The sequence below is a fragment of the Monodon monoceros genome, unplaced genomic scaffold (assembly GCF_005190385.1).
Source record: "Monodon monoceros isolate NGI ecotype Baffin Bay Population unplaced genomic scaffold, NGI_Narwhal_1 Super_Scaffold_18, whole genome shotgun sequence".
NCBI lineage: Eukaryota > Metazoa > Chordata > Mammalia > Artiodactyla > Monodontidae > Monodon > Monodon monoceros.
In genome coordinates this window covers 133,588,275-133,613,599 of record NW_021703774.1, presented here as the reverse complement: position 1 = coordinate 133,613,599, position 25,325 = coordinate 133,588,275, and the positions used below count along the sequence as shown (strand labels likewise).

The window sequence follows — 25,325 nt, the reverse complement described above, 5'->3', positions numbered from 1 at the left end:
GAACTATTTATTGGGTGTTTCCATTCTGGAGTCACAGAGTCATCTGAAACTAAGTTGAACTTTTTATCGCATATATACATATTTTTGTGTGTGAATGCAAATACCATTCACACAGCTTCCTAAGCCTAAAACTTGGGCATCATATTTAACTCCTCTTCCCTCGCCCCTTACATATAATTGATCATTAAGTTCTGCCACTCTTAATCTTGAGTGTCCCCTAAATCTGTTCATTTCTCTCTGCTCTTATTGTCAGGTCACCATCTTCTCTTGCTTGCTATATTTCAACTGTTGCTTCTGCTTGGAAAACTTTACCTATATCTCCCTTCCTCTAGGCTTCCAATTCCAACATCCTTTAAATATCAGCTTTTAAATGCAACTACCTCTAGAAAAACTACTTTGCCCTAGTCCTAACACTGGGTTAGGTTTCATCCTCTCGGTCCTGGAGCACCCAGAATTTCAGCTTTTCCAAAGTCCTGGGCATTATATTGTAATTGGTCATTTTCATATTAGTATCGCCACGAGACTGAATTCTTCAGGAGCAGAAGCTATGTTTGTTTTTTCTTTTATTCAGCAAATTTTTATTGGGCACCTAGTATCTGATAGGTAAGGCATTGGGGGTACAGTGGTAAAAGACAGCGTCTCTGCCCTTGTGGAGTTTATGTTCTAGGGGTATCTAGCAGTTCTCGATAGTAAGTAAACAAATTAACCAGACTATTTTGGGCACTGATAAGTGCTGTGAGGAGAGTGAAACAGGGTGCGGTCCTAGGGTGTGCCGAGGAAGGAGGAGGTGCTAATTTAGATTGGGTTGTTAAGAAAGCTTCACTGAGAGGTAAGGTTTGAGCTAAGACCTAAAGGATGATAAAGATCTAGCCATTTGAAAATCGGGGGACAGAGTGTTTTTAAAGCAAGGGGACCAGCAACCTCAGAGTTGCTGAGGTTGAAACAAAGTTCGAGTATTATAGGAAAAAGAAGATTGCTATAATGTCTGGAGTGGAGTGAATGATGGAAAGAGAGGTAGTTCATGAGGTCAGAGAGTAGACATGGACCACATATCATAGAATCTTGAAGACCTTGCTGATTTTGGATTCTGTTCAAAATGGGAAGCTTTCAGAGAGCTGGGGGAGTGACATGATATGACCATAGTGTGGAATGGGTACAGAGGCAGAAGTGGAAGCAGAGAGACCAGTTAGGAAGCTGTTGCTATGGTCCAGCTGACAGATTAATGGTGGCTTTAGCCAAGTTGTGGTATAGATTTGTGCTGTCCAGTACAGTAGCCACTAGCCATATGTGACATAAATTTAAATTAAATGAATTAAAAATTTTGGTTCTCTGGTCACACTATCCACATTTCAAGTGCTTAATAGCCACATGTGGCTAGTGGCTATCGTATTGGACAGAGAAGATATAAAATATTTCCATCATTGCAGAAAGTTGTATCTGATAACACTGGTCTAGCTGGAGGTAAATCTGTCAATTCAATATATATTTTGGAGGTAAAACTAATAAATTACTGAGGAAAAGAAAGGGAGTGAGGACCCTCCCCCCACTTTTTTTTGCCTGAGCAACTGGGATTTTGGGTTTTGGCTTGAAAAACTAGGTGTTGATAATATACCATTTTCTGAGATACGAAGAACGGAGGAGAACCATGTTGGGATACAGGTGAACATTAATGGTCTGCTTTGGCTGTGTTAAGTTGAGAATCCCATTAGATATCCAAGTGGAGATGTCCAATACCATCTTTATCTCTCCAACACCTAGTATAATACTAGGTGTTCAGTGATTACTTACTGCATATATAAGGAAGTAACATGTGAACAAGGTCCTGATGATTCTAGGAGGACAGCAAAGCAAAAGAATGAAAGTGTAAAGAGCATGGTGTGGTGGGAACAAGCAGTCTGGTTTGTCTCATGTACAGAGTATATATAGGGAGATGGAGGAAAATAAGGCCGGAGTGTTAGCTTGTTGATCCATTCATTCAACAAATGGTACCATTTAGGTACTGGGGATACACCAGCAAACAAAAAGAGACAACAACAGAACTTCTGATATTATGAAGCTCATATTTCTGTGTGTGTGTATTTTGTGTGTGTGTGTGTGTGTGTAGTGGGTGGCGTTGAAGAGATAGACAATAAATGCTATGTCAGTAAAATATGTTGTATGTTAGACAGTGAAGAGGAGAGGGAATATGCATGCAGATATCTGGAGGGGGGAGATAACAGATGGTGAGAACAGTACATACAAAGGTTCTGAGGTGGAAATTGCTACAGGCAGTAGTAGGTAGATCATAGTAGCAGAGTGATCTAGGAGGAATTGGAGTAAGAGATGTGGTCAGAGACATAAAGGGGAGCCAGATTGTGTAGGATATACTAGACCACTGTAAGAGCTTTGGCTTTTAACTCTGAGTAAAAGAGAAGCCATTGGCAAGTTTTGACCGGAGGTGTGATGTGACCTGACTTACACTGAAGTAGGGAAATCAGTTAGGGGTCAATTGCAGTATGCTGAGCAAAAGAGATGGTGGCTTGGAATAGAGCATAGTGTGGAGGGTGTTGAGAAATAAGCATATTTTGTGTATATTTTCAAGATAGAGAACAGCGTTTGCTGACAGATTAGATGGAGGCTGTGGAAGGAGAGAAGTCAAGGATGACTCCAAGGTTAGCTGGCGTGGGCAAATAAAAAACTGGAGTTGCCATTAATTGAAATGGAAAAGATTGTAGGAGGAACAAGTTTGAAGTGGGATGTTAGGTATCAAGAATTCGATTTTGGTTTTTTTGAAGTTGAAATGTTTATTAGGCATCCAAGTAGAGATGCAAGTAGGTTATTTGATATGTGAGTCTGAAGTTAAGGGGAGAGGTATAAACCAGAGATAAATTTGGAAGTCATCAGCGTATAGATGGTACTTAAGGTATTTAAGGCACAAAGACTAGATGATGTCACCAAGGATGTGCATATAAATAAATAAGAATTCTAGGGATTGATCTCTATGGCAGTATGATGTTAAGATGTCTGGGAGATGAGGAGGAACCAGCAAAGGAGAATGAAAGTGAACAGTTAAAATGATTGGAGGAAAACCAAGAGAATTTTGCGTCTTGAAGCCAAGGGGAAAATGTGTTTGAAGAAAGAGAGATTATTAACTGTTGCTATACTGCTGAATATTGAGTAAAATGAGGCTGAGAAGGAAGAGCTAATTGTAGAAACCAAGTCCTTTAGTAGGTGGGGCAAAGGAATCCAGTGCATAATTGGAGGAGTTAGTCTTAGTATATGACCATGGAATGAGTCATTGTGTGTGGTAGAGGGAAAGAGAGTTAGAACTGAGGAGTGAAGGAAATTAGAGGGCATGTATTGGACAGATCATCTAGACGGATATTTTGTTCACCCGGAATGATGACAGCATTAGCAGTGGGGAAAGAGACATTAAGTCAAAATGGGAGGGAGTTGACAACGAGGTTGGTTGATGACTATAACAAGAAAAGGTATTGGGTAGTGTGATCTGGTGGCCTGCACTTCAGACAGTGGGGTTTTTGAGGGAGCATTTCCTTTAGACCGTAGTTCATTACTAGACTATGGAAATTGGCCAGCATTTAAAACTTCATTGTGAGTTAATAAAATCTAGACTGTGATCAGTAATGACTGCTAATATCTCAAAAAAGAGACAGATATCCTACACCTGTGGCTGGAAGCACATACCACCATCTAGTCTTTAAGAAGAAAATTAAAATCAAACTGAAATCTGGTCAGGCCTCTGGATCCAACAGTATTTACTGAAGACTGTAATATACTCGGAGGAATCAGCAACTACATTTATTAGAATTGCATCACTTTTCTCTTTTACCCCAAAGATGTACAGAGCAGAAAAGTGACTGAGAATTCTGTTACTAAATGAGATCAGCCTACAGTGAAGTGACACAGCGGGTGGTCTGGCCCCTCAGTATTCATTTTATTCAATTAGAGTTTGCTGCCTGTTAGGATTGCTCTTACAGAACCATCTTTTTTCTCGAGTTCTCAGGGAAGATTCCCCTTTCATAGTTCATTTGAAGTAGACTCAGCCTTATTTGCCAGTTATAGTAGTTTATTCTGTGTGAAGTGGGGTACCTTGTCATTTTTCATCCCCAGGACTGACGATGGCTATTATAAATATTTCTTCTGAAAGTCTGTAATCATTTTCAATACTACAGCTTTAATTTTTACTTTTTTCTATTGTTTTAATTGAAGCATCGTTGATTTACAATGTTGTGTTAATATCTTACTTTTTCCAAGTGTTTAATTTATGCATGATGTGTCCTCTTTTAAAATATATAGTGTATAGTTATATCACCAACTTCCTGGTCATTTTTTCCCTCCTCTTTAATGAAGACTAGTAACCAGAACCGCCATTTAGAACATACTCTCTTTTTTTGCTCATCAATAATAAAAGTTGCCCCATCTGGGTGGACTAACTACCAAAACGTTCCCCTGCTTCTGGCACCATCCTGTGTCAAGGTATACTGCCTACAGGGGGGCATCTGAGCCACTTCTCAGCCCCTGCTTGTGCCTTCCACTGGGTGCCTTTAAGGCATGCAGAACTGCCAGCTACACTTAGTGGCTTTAAATAGCAACTCAGTGTAAATTAGATACTGCTCATGATTAACCAGATTATAAATAATTTTTTATAAATAAAGCAGAGTAGAACAATTTTTCTTTTATATGTGTTAAATGCAACCTTCATTTAAAACATTCATGTTATATTTAACTTGTATTTAAAGTTTTCAGAACTCTGGTACAATTGTGTGTGTATGTGGAGGTTGTAGTTTTTTAGGAAAAATTTTATTTTGTCAAATAGAGCTAAGGTTCTTTATTGTTTTATGTGCTCAGCTTTGAGTGCCTAGAAAACATACATATATATTTTCACACACATAAACACATACACATACGTAAATACATACATCTATTTAATTTTTTATTATGGAAATTTCATAATGAATACAACAGTAGAGTGATTAAGCCTCATTTATCTGTCCTTCAGCTTCAGCAGTTATTAGTGTATTGTTTAATCTGCTTCCTCCTGCTTCTCCCACCCCAAATTATTTTGAAGCAAATCCCAAATAGTATGTTTTTAGTCTGTAAATTCTTCAGTATCTACTGTGGAATTTAAAGGCTCTATTTTAATAAAACAAGCACAGTTCAGTATCACACCTAAACAGTTAGAATATTATGAACTATCCAGTCAGTATTCAGATTTTTTTGATTGTTTCATAAATGGTTTTTAAAGTTGGTTTGTTTGAACTGGAGTGAAAACAAGTCTATACAGTATAATTGGTCAGTATGTCTCTTGATTTGCTTTTAATCTATACCTTCCCCTCCCTTTTTTTGCATTTCATTTTTTTGAGGAAAGGATCATTTGTCTACTTTATAGATTCTGCTGATTTGTATCCCTTTTGGTATCATTTTACCTTTCCAAGAATATTTTTCACTTATGTTTAAATAATAAGCTACCTCATCTCTATAGACTACAAACAAATTTTTGTTTAAATGGAAAAATTGATGCTTAATTTAGTTGTTGAGGAATGAAGGATTTCCTAAATTTTGTAAACATGAAAGGGGGGATCTGGAGGGAAGTCTGTAAGCCCTGGGAAGTAATTGAGTTTTGTGAAGCTCCGTGTTTATAGCTCTGTGATTCTTTTGATAACATTATATAATTTGTTGCCATCTTAAAATATTGTAGAATACTGGAATATTAATTTATAGCAAGAATGGATGTACTAGGTTGATTCTGGTTAAAGTAACATTTTTTATTAAATTTTTTCATTTACAAAAAAGATACCAGGTAATCAGCACTCCAACAGATTTTTTTATGGTAATGGAATATGTGTCTGGTGGTGAATTATTTGACTACATCTGTAAACATGGACGGGTGAGTAACATGCTGTTTAGCACAATAAGCCCTTAAGCTAAAAAAGAAGAAAGTAGTGAGAAATAGCAAACCACAAATGTATCTTCAGAGTCGGGGTTGCTTCTGTAATAATGTCTAACTAAACATACAGAGTATTAGATATATTTTTCCTTAGAAAGTACGCCTTATGAAATACTGATTTTAGGAAATATATTCCACTTAATTGCCAACGTGAAAAGCCTGTGCTTTTCAAAATGAAAAATCTGTTCCATAACATCATATTGAAGCTTCAGTTATTTCCTTTTCTTAGCAATTTCACGTAAGTTCTGTTTTAGATTATGTTTTACTTGTTGATTCCCTGAAACACTGTGCACACTTAGTAATATTAATTGAAAATGAACTGCCTAGCAGCAAAGAAAAACCTGTTGATTGACATGTTGAGCTTGAATGCAAGTTTTTGGCTTGCTTGTCTCATTTGTTGAGAATTCTGGCACAGTTCTAATTAGTGTACTCAGTTATATTTAGGCTGATTATGGAACTAAAACTTTTGCTATGTAGATGTCCCAAATGTTCTTAGTGCAGTTTCTTTTATGCCTGATAGGTTGAAGAGATGGAAGCCAGGCGCCTCTTTCAGCAGATTCTGTCTGCCGTGGATTACTGTCACAGGCATATGGTCGTTCATCGAGACCTGAAACCAGAGAACGTGCTATTGGATGCACACATGAATGCCAAGATAGCTGATTTTGGTATGCAACTCCAGGGTTGTTTAGAAGTGTGCTAGCTGCCTTTGCAGGTGTGTCAGTACCAACTCTTAATGAACTAAGAACTTTCAGCTTCGTTGATGTAAATCCTATACCGTGAAAAGGGATTAGTTGGACAGTCTGCACACTAGCTTGCTCTATTCATTTAAACCACTTTTTAAAAATGCAAGTATTTCTAGAGACATTCAGAGGGCTTGCGTCAAGGCAAATCCACTCAATCTGTATTGCTTCCTCAGGAAATGAGACTTAACTGTTTTTTTGTGAGGGCCACAAACTCCTTTGAAAATCTAATGAAAGTATGGGCATTTGCCCTGATAAATACACTTAAATGGAAGTACATGAAAATTTGCACGCAGTTTGGAGCATTGCAGTCCTTCTGAATTGATCGAGGAGGAATGTCAGTGGACTACGGGTAACAGGTAACAACTTGGTAGAAGAATAGGAGTTTTTGTTGGTGGTAAAATAAGAGAGTAAAATGTAATTTTTATGCCCCAAACACTTTCTGGGATAAACATACCTGGACAGGGTGCCATAGTAGAGGAGAGGATCAGAAAGTGAGAGATTATAGAAAGAGATGAAAAGGTATCAGAGTTCAGCATTACTTATTTAAAATTTTTGTCTGTACCTTGTCTTTAATCTAAAAGCCAGGGAAGTCATTTTCCTATTTCTCTTCTCTAAATCACAAAGCTCATTTACTGCTGTAGTGCAACTAGATTTCTGGTTCAATGGAATGTTTTTCTATGTTGAATTAAAGCTTTGCAAATTAAAAACTTTTGGAATGTAATATTTATAAATTGGAGCCTATCTGATTTCTACTTAGAGATATTTAAAAATGCCTTTGAAAGCAGAGTATAAAAAAGTAATCGTAGTCTCTATTTTCTTTCATTTGCAGACGTGGGTAAATAATATTTTGATGCTTTTATGTTTGGAAAAGTTCATATAATTTAGAATAACCTCATATTTGTGAAGTGAATCAACATTCTTATTTAGAAAAGGAGTTTAATTTCAATCTTAGGCATGGTGTGCTTTGGCTTTTTTGTCATGTATGAGCACTCTGAAATGGAGTCTTTCTAGTCCAACAAATGCTTTCTACTGCTTTTAAAAATAAACATTATGATATGTGAGGCATTACAGACTTGACGTTTTTCCTTATGCATTTATCTGTATTTAGTTTTAAACATATGCAGCACCAGGTAAACATATTACTCTTATTTTTAGGATTATCTAATATGATGTCAGATGGTGAATTTCTGCGAACTAGTTGTGGCTCCCCAAATTATGCAGCACCTGAAGTCATCTCAGGCAGGTAATAATATATCAGTGAAGAGTAAGCTTTTTGTAATGCTTTGTTCATTCTGATAACATTTAACTATAATACATTCTCTTTGGAAGATAAGATTTTTAACATAATAGAAACATATTGTCCCTTTAGTTTTTCTATTGTTGAAGAGAGATTACTTATATTAAACAATTTTTTAAAACATTTGATTTAGATTTTGTTATGAATGTATTTAAGGAGTTTTTCCACTAAAAACTGAAACAAAACTTGATTTATTTTTTTCATTTTAGAAAATTGCAGCTAGGAGAGCAAGCATTTGCTGCATTTAAGCTAGTGTCATTATTTACTTCTCAGACATAGTCCTTTAATAATTCTGTATATACTCTTTTATAAAGCATACAGAGTATTATTTTTATGTTTTGTCTTTAGAAGAATGAGGTTTTCTGGGGGGACAGGAATGTCATTTCATGAAGTTAACTGCACAAGAGAAGACCCTGTAATTTATTCATGTAACTTACTCATTGGTACATTTTTAAAATGTTTATACAGAGTGCAGTGATAAATTCAAGTCTTCTATGGTGACCAATGTCTGATTTTAAAAGTTTACAGAATTCTATGAGAGAAAATAAAGAAAAGGTATTATTGCAGATATAGCAGTTTGGACTCTACAGCAAACAATATAAATAATGGACAGCAATTTTTATTGAAATGGAGTGTATTTTTTTAATTGGAATTGTAGAGATCTACTTTGTTACCTCAGACCTAGGTTTGAGTTTGGTAATGTGCTATCAGTGGAATCTTAATAATGTAGAAAGGTGAGAGGAAAAAGGAATAACATTCTAGGCATAGGTTTTCTGGATAAAGGTAATCTTAGTCCCAGGGGCTACCAAGTGGTTGGAATGAAAGTAGTAGGTACCCAGGATAATGTGATACAGCATGAATACTGTGAAAGAGATTGCAGTAGGACTAGTTAGGTACTTTACTATTCCAAATATTCTTTAAAATAGGTGTGCCAGGCATAAACATTCTATTATATATGCATTTTCTTTTAATAGCTTTATGGTAAGAAGATTTAGCCTATACACTATATAGCATTGCTTTTCTTCAAATTTATGGTCGTCCACTTCGATGTTTCTGTCAAAAATCAACCATAGAAAGTTTTATATTTTTTAATTAGTCAATTAGTAAGCTCAGTTTAGTTTGTGTCAAAAAATAAAAATACTGTTTTCTCTTGGGAAATTTGAATAGTATTTGGTTAGATCACTTATTCTTTCTGGGGAACAACCATTGAGTGTTGTGGAGTGGCCACGGACTTCACTAAAGACCTTGGAAAGCAATACATATACAGTCTGTACTGTGTATATAAGCACATATAGAAACAGGGTACACGTAGATGGGAAGTGACACTTGCATTTCAGGTTGTGTTGTCATCTTTTCCCCTAGATTGTATGCAGGTCCTGAAGTTGATATCTGGAGCTGCGGTGTTATTTTGTATGCTCTTCTCTGTGGCACCCTCCCATTTGATGATGAGCATGTGCCTACGTTGTTTAAGAAGATCCGAGGGGGTGTTTTTTATATCCCAGAATATCTCAATCGTTCTGTTGCCACTCTCCTGATGCATATGCTACAGGTTGACCCCCTGAAACGAGCAACTATCAAAGACATAAGGTGAATAGTCTTTTTGTTGCTATTAAGTACGTATTCTAGTATTAATATTAGTACCACTACCTGAATGGCTGCTTTATGTTAGGCACTGTAACACTTGATTTTATACGAATTTTACTTTCCTTATTACATAAAGCTGATCCTGTCACTCAACTTTTAAATATTTCAGATTGTTTCCCAAACTTTTCAGTTTAGGTAGCAAAGCATACAAGGCCCTTCATAGTTAAGGCTCAATGCCGTACCCCTTATACCAGAGCTTCAGCCACAGTGAACTTTTCCTTGTTCCTCAAACATAATGCATATTTTATGCCTCATGTCTTTGTTTATATTATTCCCTTTGCCTCTGATGCCTTTTCTGCATTTTTGGACCTGAAAGATTTCCATTCATCCTTTAAAATTCTGCTCACTTATCACCTTCCTTGTGAAATCACTTCTGATTCTCCTGAGCAGTTTTAGTTGCTTCCACTTCTGTGATTTCCACATTTTGTTCATGCTTTCATTCTTTCACTCTCATTCTGTATCTAGTTGTTTTCAGTGTATCTTTCTCCTCTCTTGTAACTATAAAAGGGTAGAGAGAGTGTCTTATCATCTTTGTATATACAGTGCTAGAAGGCCTAGAAATATAGTGTACACTCAGGAAGTATTTGAATAAGTTTCAAATGGAAAAACAGGGTGAGAGTTATATATTTTACATACGGTTGATGAAATAAACCATAAAAATTTTTGCTAAGATTTTGAGTCCAAAAATAGCCGCTAGTGGGTTTGCTGAGAAGGATTTCTTGTTATGTGAGAAACTTTGGAAAGTGCAGTTGCTGGTGTTACTGTGAATATGACCTTTATATAGCACACACAAGTCAGGATGATTCATTGCCTTCTACTTTTTATTTATCAGTCATGTTTCTTAGAGGGTTTTTTGTTCTCACCTAACATTTCATCAGGTATTTATTTGCAAACGCATTCTTTTGACATCTTTCCAGAATACTTTGCCTTGTCTTCATAAGCCAGAATACGACTCTTGGAACATTTCAGTGGTGGCTGAGGTAGTTGTTTTTGTGACTGCTGCTGATCTCTTTGGCACTCCCGTTGCATTCATGTACTGTTTTCTTCCCCCAGCCTCTCTTAGTGTTCCAGGCCTCATACCTAAAAATGTAAAATTGTAAATTAGAACCAGATTTAGTTATGGAAATGGACTTAGCAGGGAAAAACTCTGTTGTGTTCATAGTCCTTTAGAATAAATAGTTCACTTAATTGGCTTTTCTTTAGAAAGAAAATTGGCTTTTCCTTAGAAAAGAAAAGTATGCTAATATATATATACTTGCACCTGTTTGTATCAGCACATACATTGAGAATAGTAAAAGTACTGATTCTACTATATTAAACAGGTGTCTGTATATTTACAAGTTTTAGAAGAAAAATGTAAATAAAAGTCTACTAGGATGAGTTAATTTACACATATGTAGGTGGTATAAAATGGTGGCAACCATCTCTGTACTTAAAATAATAACTTGAATTTATAGTTTTCATCATTTTTTTATTTATCCATATTCTGTTTATTAACGTTTGGGAATTCTTCATTTGACAAAATATGGTTCAACAGAGTTACTACTTATTAACGATTATTATATAACAGGTATTTTGCTAGGTACTTGACATATTTTATTGCATTGATTCTTAACAGGTAACTATTATTATTCTCATTTTACAAACCGTGAAACTGAAGCTTAGAAAGGTTATGTTTTGATTTATGTATCTGTTTGTCCCTATTAAATTTTAGGGTCCTTTAAATTAGGGACCAAGTATTAATATGTTCTAGGCATTGTGCATTTGATATGAATTAGGTTTTGAGTAAATGTGTATTTGTGAAAATTACCCAGCTAATAAGAGGCAGGCAGAAGTAGGGCTCAGAAATTGCCTGATTCAGAACCTGTACTACTTCCACTAATCCAGCTTGGCACACCAGTTCTGTGGCATCCAGCCTTTCTCCAAAATACCATGATACGTTATATTTCTCTCATGTTACCACATTCCGTCTTATAGTTACAGGCACACCTAGTTTTACTGTGCTTCGCTTTACTGTGCTGTGTAGATACTGTGTTTTTTACAAATTGAAGGTTTGTGGGAACCTTGTGTTGTCAGATGATGGTTAGCATTTTTTATCAATAAAGTGTTTTTTAGTTAAGGTATACACACTGCTTTTTTAGACATAATGCTGTTGCAAACATAATAGACTACAGTATACTCTAAATGTAATTTTTATATGCACTGGGAAACCAAAATGTTGGTGACTTGCTTTATTGCAATATTCGCTTTATTGCAGTGATCTGGAACCAAACCAGCAATCTCTCTAAGGTATGCCTGTAGTTTTGTACAGATCTTTTTTGTCTTTTAAGATGGTAAGCTATTGGAGGTTAGAAAATATATCTCAGTATTTATTCGTTCATTTAATCATTTTTGCTTTTATTTATTTAACATCTACTCTGTTTAAGGTCCTATGCTAGGTGCTGGGAATATATTGGTAGGCAAGACAGACATTGTCTTCAGGAAAATCACATCTTTAAGTGCTGTAAGCTTAGTATTACTGTTAATGTTATTGTGGTTAAAAGTGAGTGTCTGAAGTTCAACTGTCTAATTACAAATTCTGATTCTTTGTTTACTAGCTATTGGCATATTCCTTATAACTCTTCGTGCTTTAGCTACATCATATATAGTGGATTTGTTTGGAGGATAGCCTTAGGTTGAACCATATGAATTTACTATTTCTGTAGGTCTAAGCACAGTTGAATATTAGAAACTGCAAACATTCATCCTAATATAATTAAAGCTTTTGGACTAATGCCCAGCATACAATATTAGCTATTAATATTATTTTAAAGTGAATATATAAGGACCTTTTAGCTGCACTTAAAGAAGTTTGCACATTGTGAAGTTTCTAAAATTTGATTGGTAGTCATCATAACTCATTTAGTCTTAAGTCATATATCAAAATCAGGTACTAGGCAATAGTGACAGAAAGACATAATTTCTGGTGGCTGTGTAGTAACCCATATGAAATGAATTGATTTTGTCTCAGGTGAACCTTCATAAACATCCTGGTTACTGCTTACCTTGGTCAAGTTAATTTAGAAATTGACTCCTGAAAATTAAAAGCTGGGAGTATGGCTTTTTTTTTTTTTTTAACACGTGGAGGGTTGCTTTATTATTATAATTATTTTTTTAAATTGAAGTATAGTTGATTTACAAGGTCATGTCAGTTTCAGATGTACAGCACAGTGACTCAGTTACACACACACATATATGTATATATATGTATGTATATATTCCTTTTCGGATTCTTTTCTGTTATAGGTTTTTACAAAATACTGAGTATAGTTCCCTGTGCTATACAGTAGGTTCTTGTTGCTTATCTATTTTATTTATAGTAGTGTATATATGTTAATCCCAACCTCCTAATTTATTCCTCCCCCAGCCCCAAAGTATGGCTTTTTAATCGGCACTGTTATTATTATGAAGAACTGTGGTTCTTCTTCTGAATTAATTGGAAATGAAAATTTAGATTACTTCTCTATATATTTTTTTAAACATTTATTGGTATAATTCACATACCATAAATTTGCTTCTTTAAATTGTATGATTCAGTGGTTTAGTATGTTCACAAAGTTAAACAGTCACCACCACTGTCTAATTCTAGAACATTTTTCTCATCCCCCAAAGAAACTCTATACCCATTTCCTCCTCCTTGCAGCCCCTGGCAACCACTAATCTACTTTCTGTCTTTATGGATTTCCCTCTTTTGGACATTTCATATAAATGGAATCATACGGCATGTGGCCTTTTGAGTATGGCTTCTTTCACTTAGCATGATGTTTTCAGTGTTCTTTCATGGTGTAGCATGTATCAGTACATCGTTACTTTTTTGCTTGAAAAATATTCCATTGTTTAGATATACTAAATTTTGTTTATCTATTCATCACTTAATGGATATTTGAGTTGTTTCCACTTTTTGGCTCTTATATAATGTTGCCATGAACATTTATGTATAGGTTTTTAAATGGTCATATGTTTTTATTCCTCTTGCATAGATGCCTAGAATTTGTAATTGTTGTACGTTGTTGTTGCTCTTGTTTGTTAAGTGATTTTATTGAACTAATTCCATAAGTCTATATTCTTTGTCATGGGTGGCCACTGAAGTCTCTGCTTGGTTAGCTTAATGGTCAGCTAATGATTAGACAAAGCTTTCCTTAAAGGCCTTGATCTAATAAGTCTCCCAGCCTTTGCTGAGGGACTTCGTGTGCATGTTGGGGTGTGTCTTCAGTGCTTTAATGAAAAGCTCATAACTCTGCAATTGTTTTCATTCCTGCTAGCACAGAGCCTCAAAGTCAACCAGTGATGAGAAATCAGGGCCTTTCTTGGAAATGAACACAGCCCTGCATTTGTGAGTCCCAGGATTATGTAAGAGTATTTCAAGGACCCCTATGGAATTTACTTCCCTAACTTTTCCTTTTTAGTTATTTGACGAGCTTCTTGTTTGCTCCAACTCTTATTGCTGCTTTTAGCAGCTGGGATGTTAGACAGTTGCCATTGATTGTTTTTGACAAATGTTCTGGGGAGAAGGCTTTGTAGAGGGAGCTCTGAGTCAGGTCAGATGAAGACAGGGCTTGAGTGTAGAGGTTTCCAGAGATCTGCTAGCCATGTCAAATAACGACAGTTCTCTTGGGATAGGACTTTTGGAGAACTCTAAACCTATTCTTCTCCCCATCCCCCCACCAGTGGTTGCTAGATGCTGGTTTTTTGGGCTACAATGATTGTGAGGCTGTTGGTTTTCAAGGCTACCGTAGAAATGGGGAAAGGAGATGGATATGGAGTAACTTAACGCTTTATTGACTGGGGGATTTTTGCAGAAACTAAGACTAACACCTGTGGCTGTAATACGTCTCTGGTCAAAAATGTGTTAAAGTGTCACAGATCTCGCTGTTCTTACTGAGACTCAGCCAATTTTTTAAACAAACACTCCTCAGATTATTACAGGCCTTTGGTTAATTTGCAGAGTTCTGAAAAAGTTGATTTTGACAGTTTTCATTAGTAATCTCATTTCTGTTATGGAAGAATGAATTTTTGGAGTTCATTCAAAAGTGTTCATCTTCCCTATTTGATATTGATATTTTAAAAATGTTAGATGTGTAACAATTAATTTTTTTCTATTATTTCTTTTGAAAAAATTAGTATTCACCAGTCATTTTATTACTAAACATTTATTTAAGTGCTTATTATTATCATGATATAGCAATTAAACACATTTATAAATTCATTTTTGACTTCATTGGCTATTCATCATTTATTCTGCATTTACTGAGCATTTACTCTGTACTGGGTACTAGAATGCAGGTGAATAAGGCATGGTCCCTGTTTCAAGGAGTTCCCAGTTTAGTGGGGAGGATTAAGAAAAAAAAACTGTAACAACTATAAGAAAGTATGAGTGTTATAATAGCATCATCTACTAGAAGCTGTAGAAGTTTCATCTCTGTGTGTATACTCAAGGCCTGGCACACCATCATTTCTCACTTGGGCTATTGCACTAGCATCCTCCTCCTCCTCCTCATTATTACTCTTATCTTTTCAATTCAATTTCTTTATCACAAGCAGAATGATCTTTACAGGATGCAAATTAGATCATGTCACACCTGTCTCTTTAAAATCTTTCAGTTATTTTCATCACCCATAGTTTCGTCCAAAAACCTTTTTTATAGCCTACAGCTGTCAGAAATACCTGATATCTTTTGCCACTCCAACCCGTAACTCATTATGATTTCATGAGTGTGGCCTCAGTTCAGTTCCTTGAACGTAGCAAAATTTTTTCTTATCTCAGAGTCTTTGCATGTATTGTTTGTTTTGCTGGGAATACCTGTTCCCCAGCTCTGCTTAGCTGACTTCTAGTCATTCTGGTATCTTCTTAAATATTACTGAGAGTGGCTTCCTTAATCACCTACCTCCCATTCTGAATTATATACTCTTATTTTACCCTGTACTTTTCACTCATAATCTTTATCACAGGATTTTTATATTTGTGTATTTGTAACTATATATTCATTTTTGAGAGTGTTTGTTTAATCTGTATTCAGCTAGAATATAATTTCTGTGAGAAGGAGTGTGCCTTTTTACCACGGTATGTCCTTAGTAAATATTCATAAATGAATTAGTCAATAGAAGGCGTTCAGGTAAAATGTATACTGATCTAAATTTAGCTTAGGGAGTGCCCAATTTACCATGTAGCAATGCTTACACAATCTTGAAGGCATAGTACATGTTAGTTAAATGAAAATGGGTGGGATATTCTAGGGTGGCAATAGTAACATCATGTGCAAAGGCCCAGAAGAGTGAGAAAATAAGATCTAGGAGACTGGTTCTCAAACATTTTGGTTTGAGTACCCCTTTACAGTCTTAAAATTGAGGACTCCAAAGAGTCTTTTTTAAATATAGGTCGTATTTATCAATATCATATTAGAAACCAAAACTGAGAAATTTTAAAAATATTTAATTCACTTAATAATAATGAACCTACTACATGTTATTCTGAATAATATGTCTCTTATGAAAAATAACCTTATTTTCCAAAACAAGAAAATATGGTGACAAGAGTACCTGTCTTTTACATTTTTCAAATCCTCTAAATCAGAGACAGCAGCTAGGTTCTCATTATCTGCTTCTTCAGTCATCTGTTGCAATATGTTGTATTAGTTGAAGTCTGGGAAAAATATCGGATCTCAAATAAGTGGTGGGAAAAGGGAGGAACATTTTCATAGCCTTTCAGATAGTTACAGAGATTCTTCTTTGATATTAAACCAAAGCTTAACATGTTAATTGCAATATCAAATAAGAAAACATATCAGTGAACTTTTGTACTTTATTACATTAAAATCCACTGGTCTGGTCTGTATTTTGAGTGGACCTTTTGCCCATGTATGATTCTGTAACATCTTGCATTGGTCATATGGAAAATATTGGGTTATTGAGGTAGACTGATGTTCCAAATGGTGACACATTTTATTATATAATATCAAATTACAGTCATTATCCTCTTCATGATAAATGTAGTAGCCTATAAGTATTGAGAAGCTGTCAAACTCTTGGAGACAGACACAAATGATGCAAAATTCTAACATTTTGCTTGAAAGCTTGAATTTTATGATTGGCAACAAATACTGCCAGTTGTTTCCTTTGACGTGACAGGCTCATTTCATTTTTTTTTGAGAAAATGTCAGCCAAATACCCAAGTCTGAATAATCATAGTTATTCAAGAGCAGGGACGAATCAACTTACCCAGGGTCCAATAGCTAGTAAGTGACTAGAGACCAGGTCTTTCTGATTCTGTTATATTGTATTACCCCATGTCTGAATTGTTCAGGACTTGCCAAAGCATGTTCTTACAATAGTGTATTGTGGTATTTTTCCTAGAGAGCATGAATGGTTTAAACAAGATTTGCCCAGTTACTTATTTCCTGAAGACCCCTCCTATGATGCTAACGTCATTGATGATGAGGCTGTGAAAGAAGTGTGTGAAAAATTTGAGTGTACAGAATCAGAAGTAATGAACAGTTTATATAGTGGTGACCCTCAAGACCAGCTTGCAGTGGCTTATCATCTTATCATTGACAATCGGAGAATAATGAACCAAGCCAGTGAGTTCTACCTCGCCTCTAGTCCCCCAACTGGTTCTTTTATGGATGATAGTGCCATGCATATTCCCCCAGGCCTGAAACCTCATCCAGAAAGGATGCCACCTCTTGTAGCAGACAGCCCTAAAGCAAGATGTCCGTTGGATGCACTGAATACAACTAAGCCCAAATCTTTAGCTGTGAAAAAAGCCAAGTGGCATCTTGGAATCCGAAGTCAAAGCAAACCATATGACATTATGGCTGAAGTTTACCGAGCTATGAAGCAGCTGGATTTTGAATGGAAGGTAGGCAATTGTAGTATATGAAGATCATTTGTAGAAGCCAACTTTTGTGTAGTAAGCTGCTCTGAGCTGCTGAGTTGGGTACTAAGGTCAATAAAAAAAGTTGTTTTTGATTTAGATATGAATTTAGTGGTCTTGATGCTTCTGGCTGATAAATCCCATTCTTTCCAATAATGTACCATGTGCATTCAAAACAAAACAAAACAAATCTCTGTAAGGATGAAGAACTGTCAATGTTGGGGACCTATGTATTTTTTTAATTATAGAATAGCATTCTTGGCTGAGAAACAAAGTTTTAATCAACTTGAAATCTCTTGAGAAATTAATCTCTTGAATTCAAGAGAATTTAATCTCGAATCTCTTGAGAAATCTCTTGAAAACCTGTTTCAGCATGCATCGTAACAATAAAAAGTCATGTGTCTTCAAAGACACTGTGTTTTTACTTTTCTCTCTCCTTTTTAAGGGAGGGTTTTTTTCTTTTTGCCAGTAGCTGTAACAGCAAGTGGTTGACACAAATTATACCATCAGGACATATTTATTCAGTAAACAAATACTTTTCTGTAAGTTGAGAAAAATCTGTCTTATTTGGCTTGTTCTTTTAGTCCTTAGTTGCAGTTTATTTTTCTTATTCTCAGCCCACATTTTACTTTTTTATTAGTACTCAAATTCATTTCAGTTCTATTCGAGTGTATGTGGGGGAAAAATCAGTTTTTTACTTTCAGGTATCTTTTACTCTTGTTCCTTTCTTGAGGACTGTGAATGTACTTTTAACGGAAGAAAAAAATTTTCAAACATATCATGTAAATATTCATTTGACCTGTTTTTATTTCATTATTTGTACATGGAATGAATAAACAAAATAATATTTCCTTAAAACCATTAAAAAAAAACAGATCTCCCTTTTCTGAAGCAGTTTTATTTAGTTTAAAAGGAGATGTTAATGTCTTTAAAATTCTTACTGAGGGGCTTCCCTGGTGGCGCAGTGGTTGAGAGTCCACCTGCCAATGCAGGGGACACGGGTTCGTGCCCCGGTCCGGGAAGATCCCACATGCCGCGGAGCGGCTGGACCTGTGAGCCATGGCCGCTGAGCCTGCGCGTCTGGAGCCTGTGCTCCGCAACGGGAGAGACCACAACAGTGAGAGGCCCGCGTAAAAGAAAACAAAAGCAAAAACAAAAAATTCTTACTGAGAAATTTTTGGAACTAATTTGATAAAATGTTTTGAAAACCAGAATCTTCTTTATCTGAGTTGTGGTTTTATTATCTTCAAAAGGCAAATAGTATCTTCTTTACGAGATTACTACGATACTTAAATTTCGTGGCAGTACCTGTTAACAGTTCCTGATTCAAACCATTGACATGTTATTTGTCCTTTTTCTGTCTATTCTATATTCATAGGTAAAGGTATCCAAGTTGATACCTTTGGGCAACCAAAATATTACTGATGGTCTAGAGTGGAGGCATATCTGGAAAGAAGGCCGGACTCTCTAGAGTCTCTGAGTTCCCTTTGAATTTTAACTGTTGTACACAGTACTGTTAGTGGGATTAAATAAATACTAAACTACTATGTAATGTCAAAAAAAAAAAGATCATTCAGGAATTCCCTCTCTACCCCACCTCTATCAGTTATTTGTTTTGATATTATTCTTTGCAATAAGAATAAGGGAGGTATTTTGCAGTTTGTTATTTCGAATGTTTTTCCTTAAAGATTTTTCATTTTAGGTAGTGAATGCATACCATCTCCGTGTAAGAAGAAGAAATCCAGTGACTGGCAATTATGTGAAAATGAGCTTACAGCTGTACCTAGTTGACAATAGAAGCTATCTTTTGGACTTTAAAAGCATTGATGGTAAGGAAGCCACGCAGGCATGAGCTCTGAGAAGATAAAACTTGGCACTAGTTGACAAGATATTAAACCATCTCAAAGACATGGTGGGTAGGTCTTCTATACTGGTTTTTAAGTAATCTAGACTTAACTAAAAATGTAAGTGAAACAAAGGATTGAAGACGTGGAAAATCTCTAATCTAGCACTTCTCCAAAAGAAGTGCTTCCTTGGTATAAAAATAGTCATTTGTAGTGTTGCCTGTGGAGAAAAGTAAGGAACAACAGGAAAGCAATTTTTACCTAAAATTAGTTGATGTTGTTAGATTCTTTGTCACACTTCTCCATTCATCTTTTATCAGTAAACATTATAATATCTAAACTTCATTCTTCATCAGCTTCTTTCATCTTGGGTGGCCAAGGTATCCAGATAGGCCTTTCCTGAGATTTGGGCTGGATTTTGGTGCCCATGGCCATCCAGGAGGCAGAGGCGTCAACGGAGGTGGTCATGTCCAAGGACCTCGTGTGTGCCAAGAGTCAAACCTGGCTGAGCAAATGTGCTTATTCCACGCAGGGGCCCAAGTGGGATACAAGCAGAATAAACCAAGAGTCCACCGCTGGATGGAACCAGAGGAAAACGGAGTGCATAGTTAGGGAAGTTGTTTTCAACAGCATTTAAACTTTATTCTTAAACTGCCATCAACTATAGCTGTGTTTATATGGTCCCCAGACCACCTTCATCAAAATTACCCAGAGTTCTTATTAAAAAGAGGATTCTTAGGAACTCTCCCAGACCTAGCAAATCAGAATCTCTGGAGATGGGTCCTGGGAAACTGGGAATCTGCCTTTTAAACAAGATTTCCCTTGCCCCTTCCCCTAGGCAGTTGCAATGTACGCTGAAGGATCAGTGCAATGGTAACTTTTGTTTTTATCTTAATGATTTTTTTCTATTGATACAACGCAAGAAAATAATCCTCCAAAGGTGTGCTTTCTTCAAATGAAAGGGATATCAGTTTGATTTCAAGGTTACTGTCGAATACCATGTTGAGAAGGATTTAGGAGTCACATTTTGACCGTACGGGAGTGTTGAGATTGGTGAGTGATGTCTGTTACGATTGTGGGAGGGAAGAGCTTTTGCCACCCCTGCTCCTAAAACACTGAAACATGACGTTTGCTGTTAGGTTGCCCTTGCTCAGATGTGTTTACTTAATATTCTGAATAAGGTATCTTCATAGGAAGGGCTTGGGGAAATATACCTTTCATATAAATTGCTCTTCTTTGGTCCATTTCAGATGAGGTGGTGGAGCAGAGGTCTGGCTCCTCAACGCCCCAGCGGTCCTGCTCTGCTGCTGGCTTACACAGACCGCGATCCAGTTTGGATTCTGTAACTGCGGAGAGCCATTTGCTCTCTGGCTCCCTCACGGGCTCCCTGATCGGAAGCACGTCGTCTTCAGTTCCACCTCGCCTGGGCAGTCACACCATGGATTTTTTTGAAATGTGTGCCAGTCTGATCACTACTTTAGCCCGTTGATGATCTTTCCTGAGTTTCTATCTTTCTGTTTTTGCACTGTGAAAATCAGATATATACGTTAAATTATTGTTTTACTTATGGATATCACATACTCTGCAGTACTGGTTGAGAGCTGTGACTATCTCCAGGGGACGCTCAACACCACTGAAATGACTGAAAATGTAAAAGTCTGACATTTCATTTACTGTCGATATCTGTGATTCTGTTTTGCCTCTGATAAATTTACACAGGTAGTATCTTTAATACGTGAACATCGATGAAGGTTATTGTTAATCTAAAACTGTGGATTCACCACAGGTGATTAATACCCCTTTACTGGGAAACCATCTCAGTCAAAGGGTGGTTGGGCAACATCTTCTTGCTTTACTGTTTAGTGTAGATAAATCCAGTTTGCTTCCTAAATTTCAGCAGGCTTTAAGCTGTGTTTATGCACAAGAAGATTAAAAAAATAGCCCAAACATTAGTAAGATAGTAATTAAATGTTGAAATCCTAAGAGCCAGCCCCCCAAATTTCAGAAACCAAGTTCTGCTAGCAGTTTTTGCAAATATTGCCCAGTGTTCAACAGAAGGGCTGTGGTCCTGAAACAGGTAACGGTCATTTCCAGGTTCCTTAAAAACAGCTATAACCAACTAGAGGTTTTATCTTGAGATTTTCCTGAATAACATATTTAAGAGCCTTCAAGGTTCCACTCAGTACTGGAACATATGGAATTGCAACCACCTTTGTCTTTTTCATAAACTTATATCATTTTACAACATGCCTTCAAAATCTACGTTTCTCAGATTGTTTTTCACTCTATTTATTTTTGTACTTCACCAAGCATGATAAAATAGACAGTTAAATGAAACAAAGCAAAATGTCAACAGTCTCTTAAAGAGAACTCTTATCTTTGATCTCTTATTGTGTGTGGTGGTGTGGAGCTGTGTGTATGTGTGTGTCCTGTTGCATCCCATAATGCTAATTATTCATCAGAAGTTTGTTACTGTATTTACCCCCCTCCCTCACCTTCCCTAGCCACCTTTGTCTTCGTTTATTGTTTGATCCTTAGTGGCTAATTGACTCAGCTTTGAAATCTTTTCTGGTTCTCTTTCTTTCTTCTATATCTTGGCTGCTAGCCATCCAGTTTGAAACACTGTTCTGGCCCTAAGGGCTTTTGTGTACTTCCAAGGTTTGGTAGGCTGTGACTTTCACTGTTGAACCTGGTAGGGCAGGGAAGCCTTAAACATTCAAAAAATTCTCTCTTGAGTAAATATATGTGTTGTTTACATATATACATATATGTATTCGCACCAGTGCTTTTAAATGAAAAAACCAAACATTTTTTTTTTTTGGCTTTGTGCAGGTTTTTTTAAGGCTTTTAAAAAAACAAAAAACCTATATACAGCAGGGTAGATAATAGCCCATTGATTATATTTTGTTTTAGTAAAAATATTTAATTTTAAAATTATGTATAATTTATCGAATTTGTATTTATTCATTTGTCTTGTTTAATATGTTATAATTAACAATCTCATTCACCTGACTTACCCTATAAAAGATTAAGCTCTTGAAAACAAAAAGTGACATTGCCTTGACAGGTTTCTCTTTGCCAAAATTAATGTGTTTTCTACCAAGAAGCAAATGAGAATGTTAGACCAAATTTCTCTTGTGTTTATGAAAGACAAGTATGTCTGTCTTTAAAGAGCTTTGAGTCAGGAGTTTGCAGCGTGTCACATCATACTGTTTTGCAGAACTTTTTTAAGATGGTGTTATATAACTTTTAAGCCTGACTTCTTAATATCAAAATACAAGGAATCCTTATTAGCCAATTTGGGAAAGAGGGTGGGGTTGCAGGCAGTTAAGATGTGTTAAGTTTAAACCTTTGAAAGATTGCCACCTAGTGGCATCGAAGGATACTTTTTTGTGAATATTTTTATAGGGAAAAGCAGTCCTGCTGCATATAGGTATGGCATAATTTTGGCCTCAACAAATGTGTAAATACTTCTTTAGGGAAAAACAGGGCCACCTCATAATACTTGCCTATGAATGGGGTGACCTTCAAAATAAGGAATTAATCTGATTCCTTATTCCCAATGACAAAATCCCTAACAATTTTGAAGACAGAGAAACGGTAGGAAGGAATCCAGTGGCATTTTAGCTTCTTTAGTCTAATGAATCAAATGTTAGAAACTTATATCAAAATTGCTTTAAATGGATGACTGTCATGTTTTTTAAGAGTTAAGAAGTTATTTACTATTTTCTCATTCTTGCCAGTATTTATGAATATCTACATTTTGATAGCCATCTGTTGAATTTTAGGAGGACCAAGGGTCACAGTTTGGGTTCCTGTGTCCTTAAGGTTTTAGAGCACAGCTCTTCTGTGAATGTAGATGGCGTAGTACTTTGTTTGTAGAGAGAAGATTACAGGAGGCTCAGCCCAGCATAACAGGGCTAGAACATTTTCATAGGAGACTCTTTGTTGCTAATGAGCAGGGAGAGGGAAAGAAATCAGTTGCTAAATTCCCACATTTCAGTCTTGTAAACTGGGTAATTGTGGATATGGTATGTGGTAGACAGACCTGGGGTAGGAACAGTTTCTTCATGTTAAGATTCTGGAGGAGAGCTTCTATTATTAGGCTACAGATAAAGTCTTAGCTATATCATGGAAATGGAGTCCACACTGGTTCTAGAACAGCATTTCCCAAACTGCATTCTTTCAGATGCTCTGTAGAAAAGGGGTTTCATTGAGCAAAGCTTGGAAAATGATGCATGTTACTCTCCTGCTTGAAGATGACAGAGGATGTGGGCGTAAAGCCTTTGACCAGTCCTTCTGTGAAAAAAAGAAAACCGTTTAACTTTGTTTAACCCTGCTTTGCCCAGATTAATGTAAACATGGTTTTAAACTTACCATCCCCTGGGAAAAAACATATTTGAAAAATACTATTTTAAGAAAATTATTGTACCAGGTTGCCATAATGGGTAGATAAGAAGAAGATTTCCTTTTCCCTTATCAGTTATTGGAGAGAATCTGGTTCAAAATCAGAATAATTTCATTTTAGCCTGTAGACATATTCATCTTGAGTGAATGCTGGATTAGTAGAATTTTATATGTCTACAACTTGTTTCATAGCACCTTGATTTTCTTAATCAGGTTGTGGTATTTTGTGGAGAGCAAAATTTATTCTTTTTTGTGTTGAATGGAGAACTGAAAAACCTTAAACAAGGTTACTTCTAAAAATTGTCTAAGAGACTAGTAACTAATGCTTATGGCTCTATGGGTAATGAGTCAATAACATTGATTCTTACTTTCAGAAAGTATAGTCAGTGAACATTTTCTAAATACTTTTATATATAGAACACCATATTTAGATCTAATTCCTGTTATTCTTTAATGAAGGAACAAACAACATCCCAAATTAGATATGTTGGGAGGGAGGGAGGCAAACTATTATAAGTTGGGCTTTTGTTTTCATCAACAAATTTTTGAGACACTTTTGTAACCACTAGTGTTTGCATTCCTTGATACTTGCCAGCTATAAAGAGAATCCAAGAGCCTAAATTATTCAGAAATAACAGTATTCCATGTCAGGGAATTGGCTATATGTAGTACAGACAATTCTCCCCTTTCTGCAAATAGGTTTCCTGGGACAGTTACAGAATCCTGGGCTTGCTTCCTCTTATTCCCTAGCCAGTTTGTACTCAGGGAATACAGATTGATTTTTTTATTAGATGAGACGTAATTGAGAAGATAATCATAGACTACTGTTACAGATTTTTTGACTATTTGGATTTATCTGTAAATGTACAGTATATTGAGTTAATATAAGCAATGCACCTTCCATTTATAAAATATAAGATCTTGGAATGTGCCTACCGTAGACACTGCATGTTTGTCTATTCACTGGTTAATAATTTAAATCCTGTTAATGGCTGTGAAATCTCAATATCTAAATGCTAGACATGTTCACAGTTTTGTCTGTTTTTATTTCTTTTTAAAGACCTCCACGTTTTCAATTTGGCACTTCTTTACCTGATCATTCTGTCACTCTGTGACTTTAAAAATAGGGAATGTATTTATTTTAATAATAGTTCTCAGAAACTCTAAAATTCTGGATGAGGGATCTGTGCAATCTGTTTGTAAGTCACATCCTGTGTTGGGCCTCATTTTTGTAACCTCTAAAGTGGGAGGGATAGATTAAAAGACTTCCGAGCTACCTTTCAGCTTTAAAGTTCGGTCTTCTCTGCCTTTTCATATGATGTGTATTAGTGCTCACTTTTTACACATTTAGAGATTTTATACTAGTGTGAATGATCTGTATTTGTTTGGCGAGGTGTTTTGAAGGTATATACTAAAATATTTTTCTAAATACAGCTGCCTCCCTGGAATACAAATGGTAAAAATCATCCAGAAAACCAAACATGTTCAAATGTCACGTGTACTTGCCGTAAAGCAAAAGATTACTAATTTGGAG

At 36.0% G+C, this 25,325-nt stretch overlaps 1 protein-coding gene across 6 annotated transcripts in view; it reads left to right on the top strand.

Moving 5' to 3' along the window:
* The window catches only part of PRKAA2 (protein kinase AMP-activated catalytic subunit alpha 2), a 58,307-nt gene extending 36,060 nt beyond the window's left edge, over nucleotides 1-22,247 (top strand). For 3 of the 6 annotated variants that reach the window (XM_029230523.1, XM_029230525.1, XM_029230526.1), the window contains exons 3-9: nucleotides 5,794-5,887; nucleotides 6,468-6,612; nucleotides 7,846-7,933; nucleotides 9,350-9,574; nucleotides 17,021-17,525; nucleotides 19,243-19,369; nucleotides 20,635-22,247. In XM_029230523.1, the coding sequence (XP_029086356.1) occupies nucleotides 5,794-5,887; nucleotides 6,468-6,612; nucleotides 7,846-7,933; nucleotides 9,350-9,574; nucleotides 17,021-17,525; nucleotides 19,243-19,369; nucleotides 20,635-20,873 (1,423 nt within the window). In that variant the 3' untranslated portion in view covers nucleotides 20,874-22,247. Of the gene's footprint in view, nucleotides 1-5,793; nucleotides 5,888-6,467; nucleotides 6,613-7,845; nucleotides 7,934-9,349; nucleotides 9,575-17,020; nucleotides 17,526-19,242; nucleotides 19,370-20,634 lie in introns of those variants that run through there. The other 3 variants (XM_029230522.1, XR_003794615.1, XM_029230524.1) reach the window with 3 other exon arrangements.
* The last annotated feature ends 3,078 nt before the right edge of the window (nucleotides 22,248-25,325 follow it).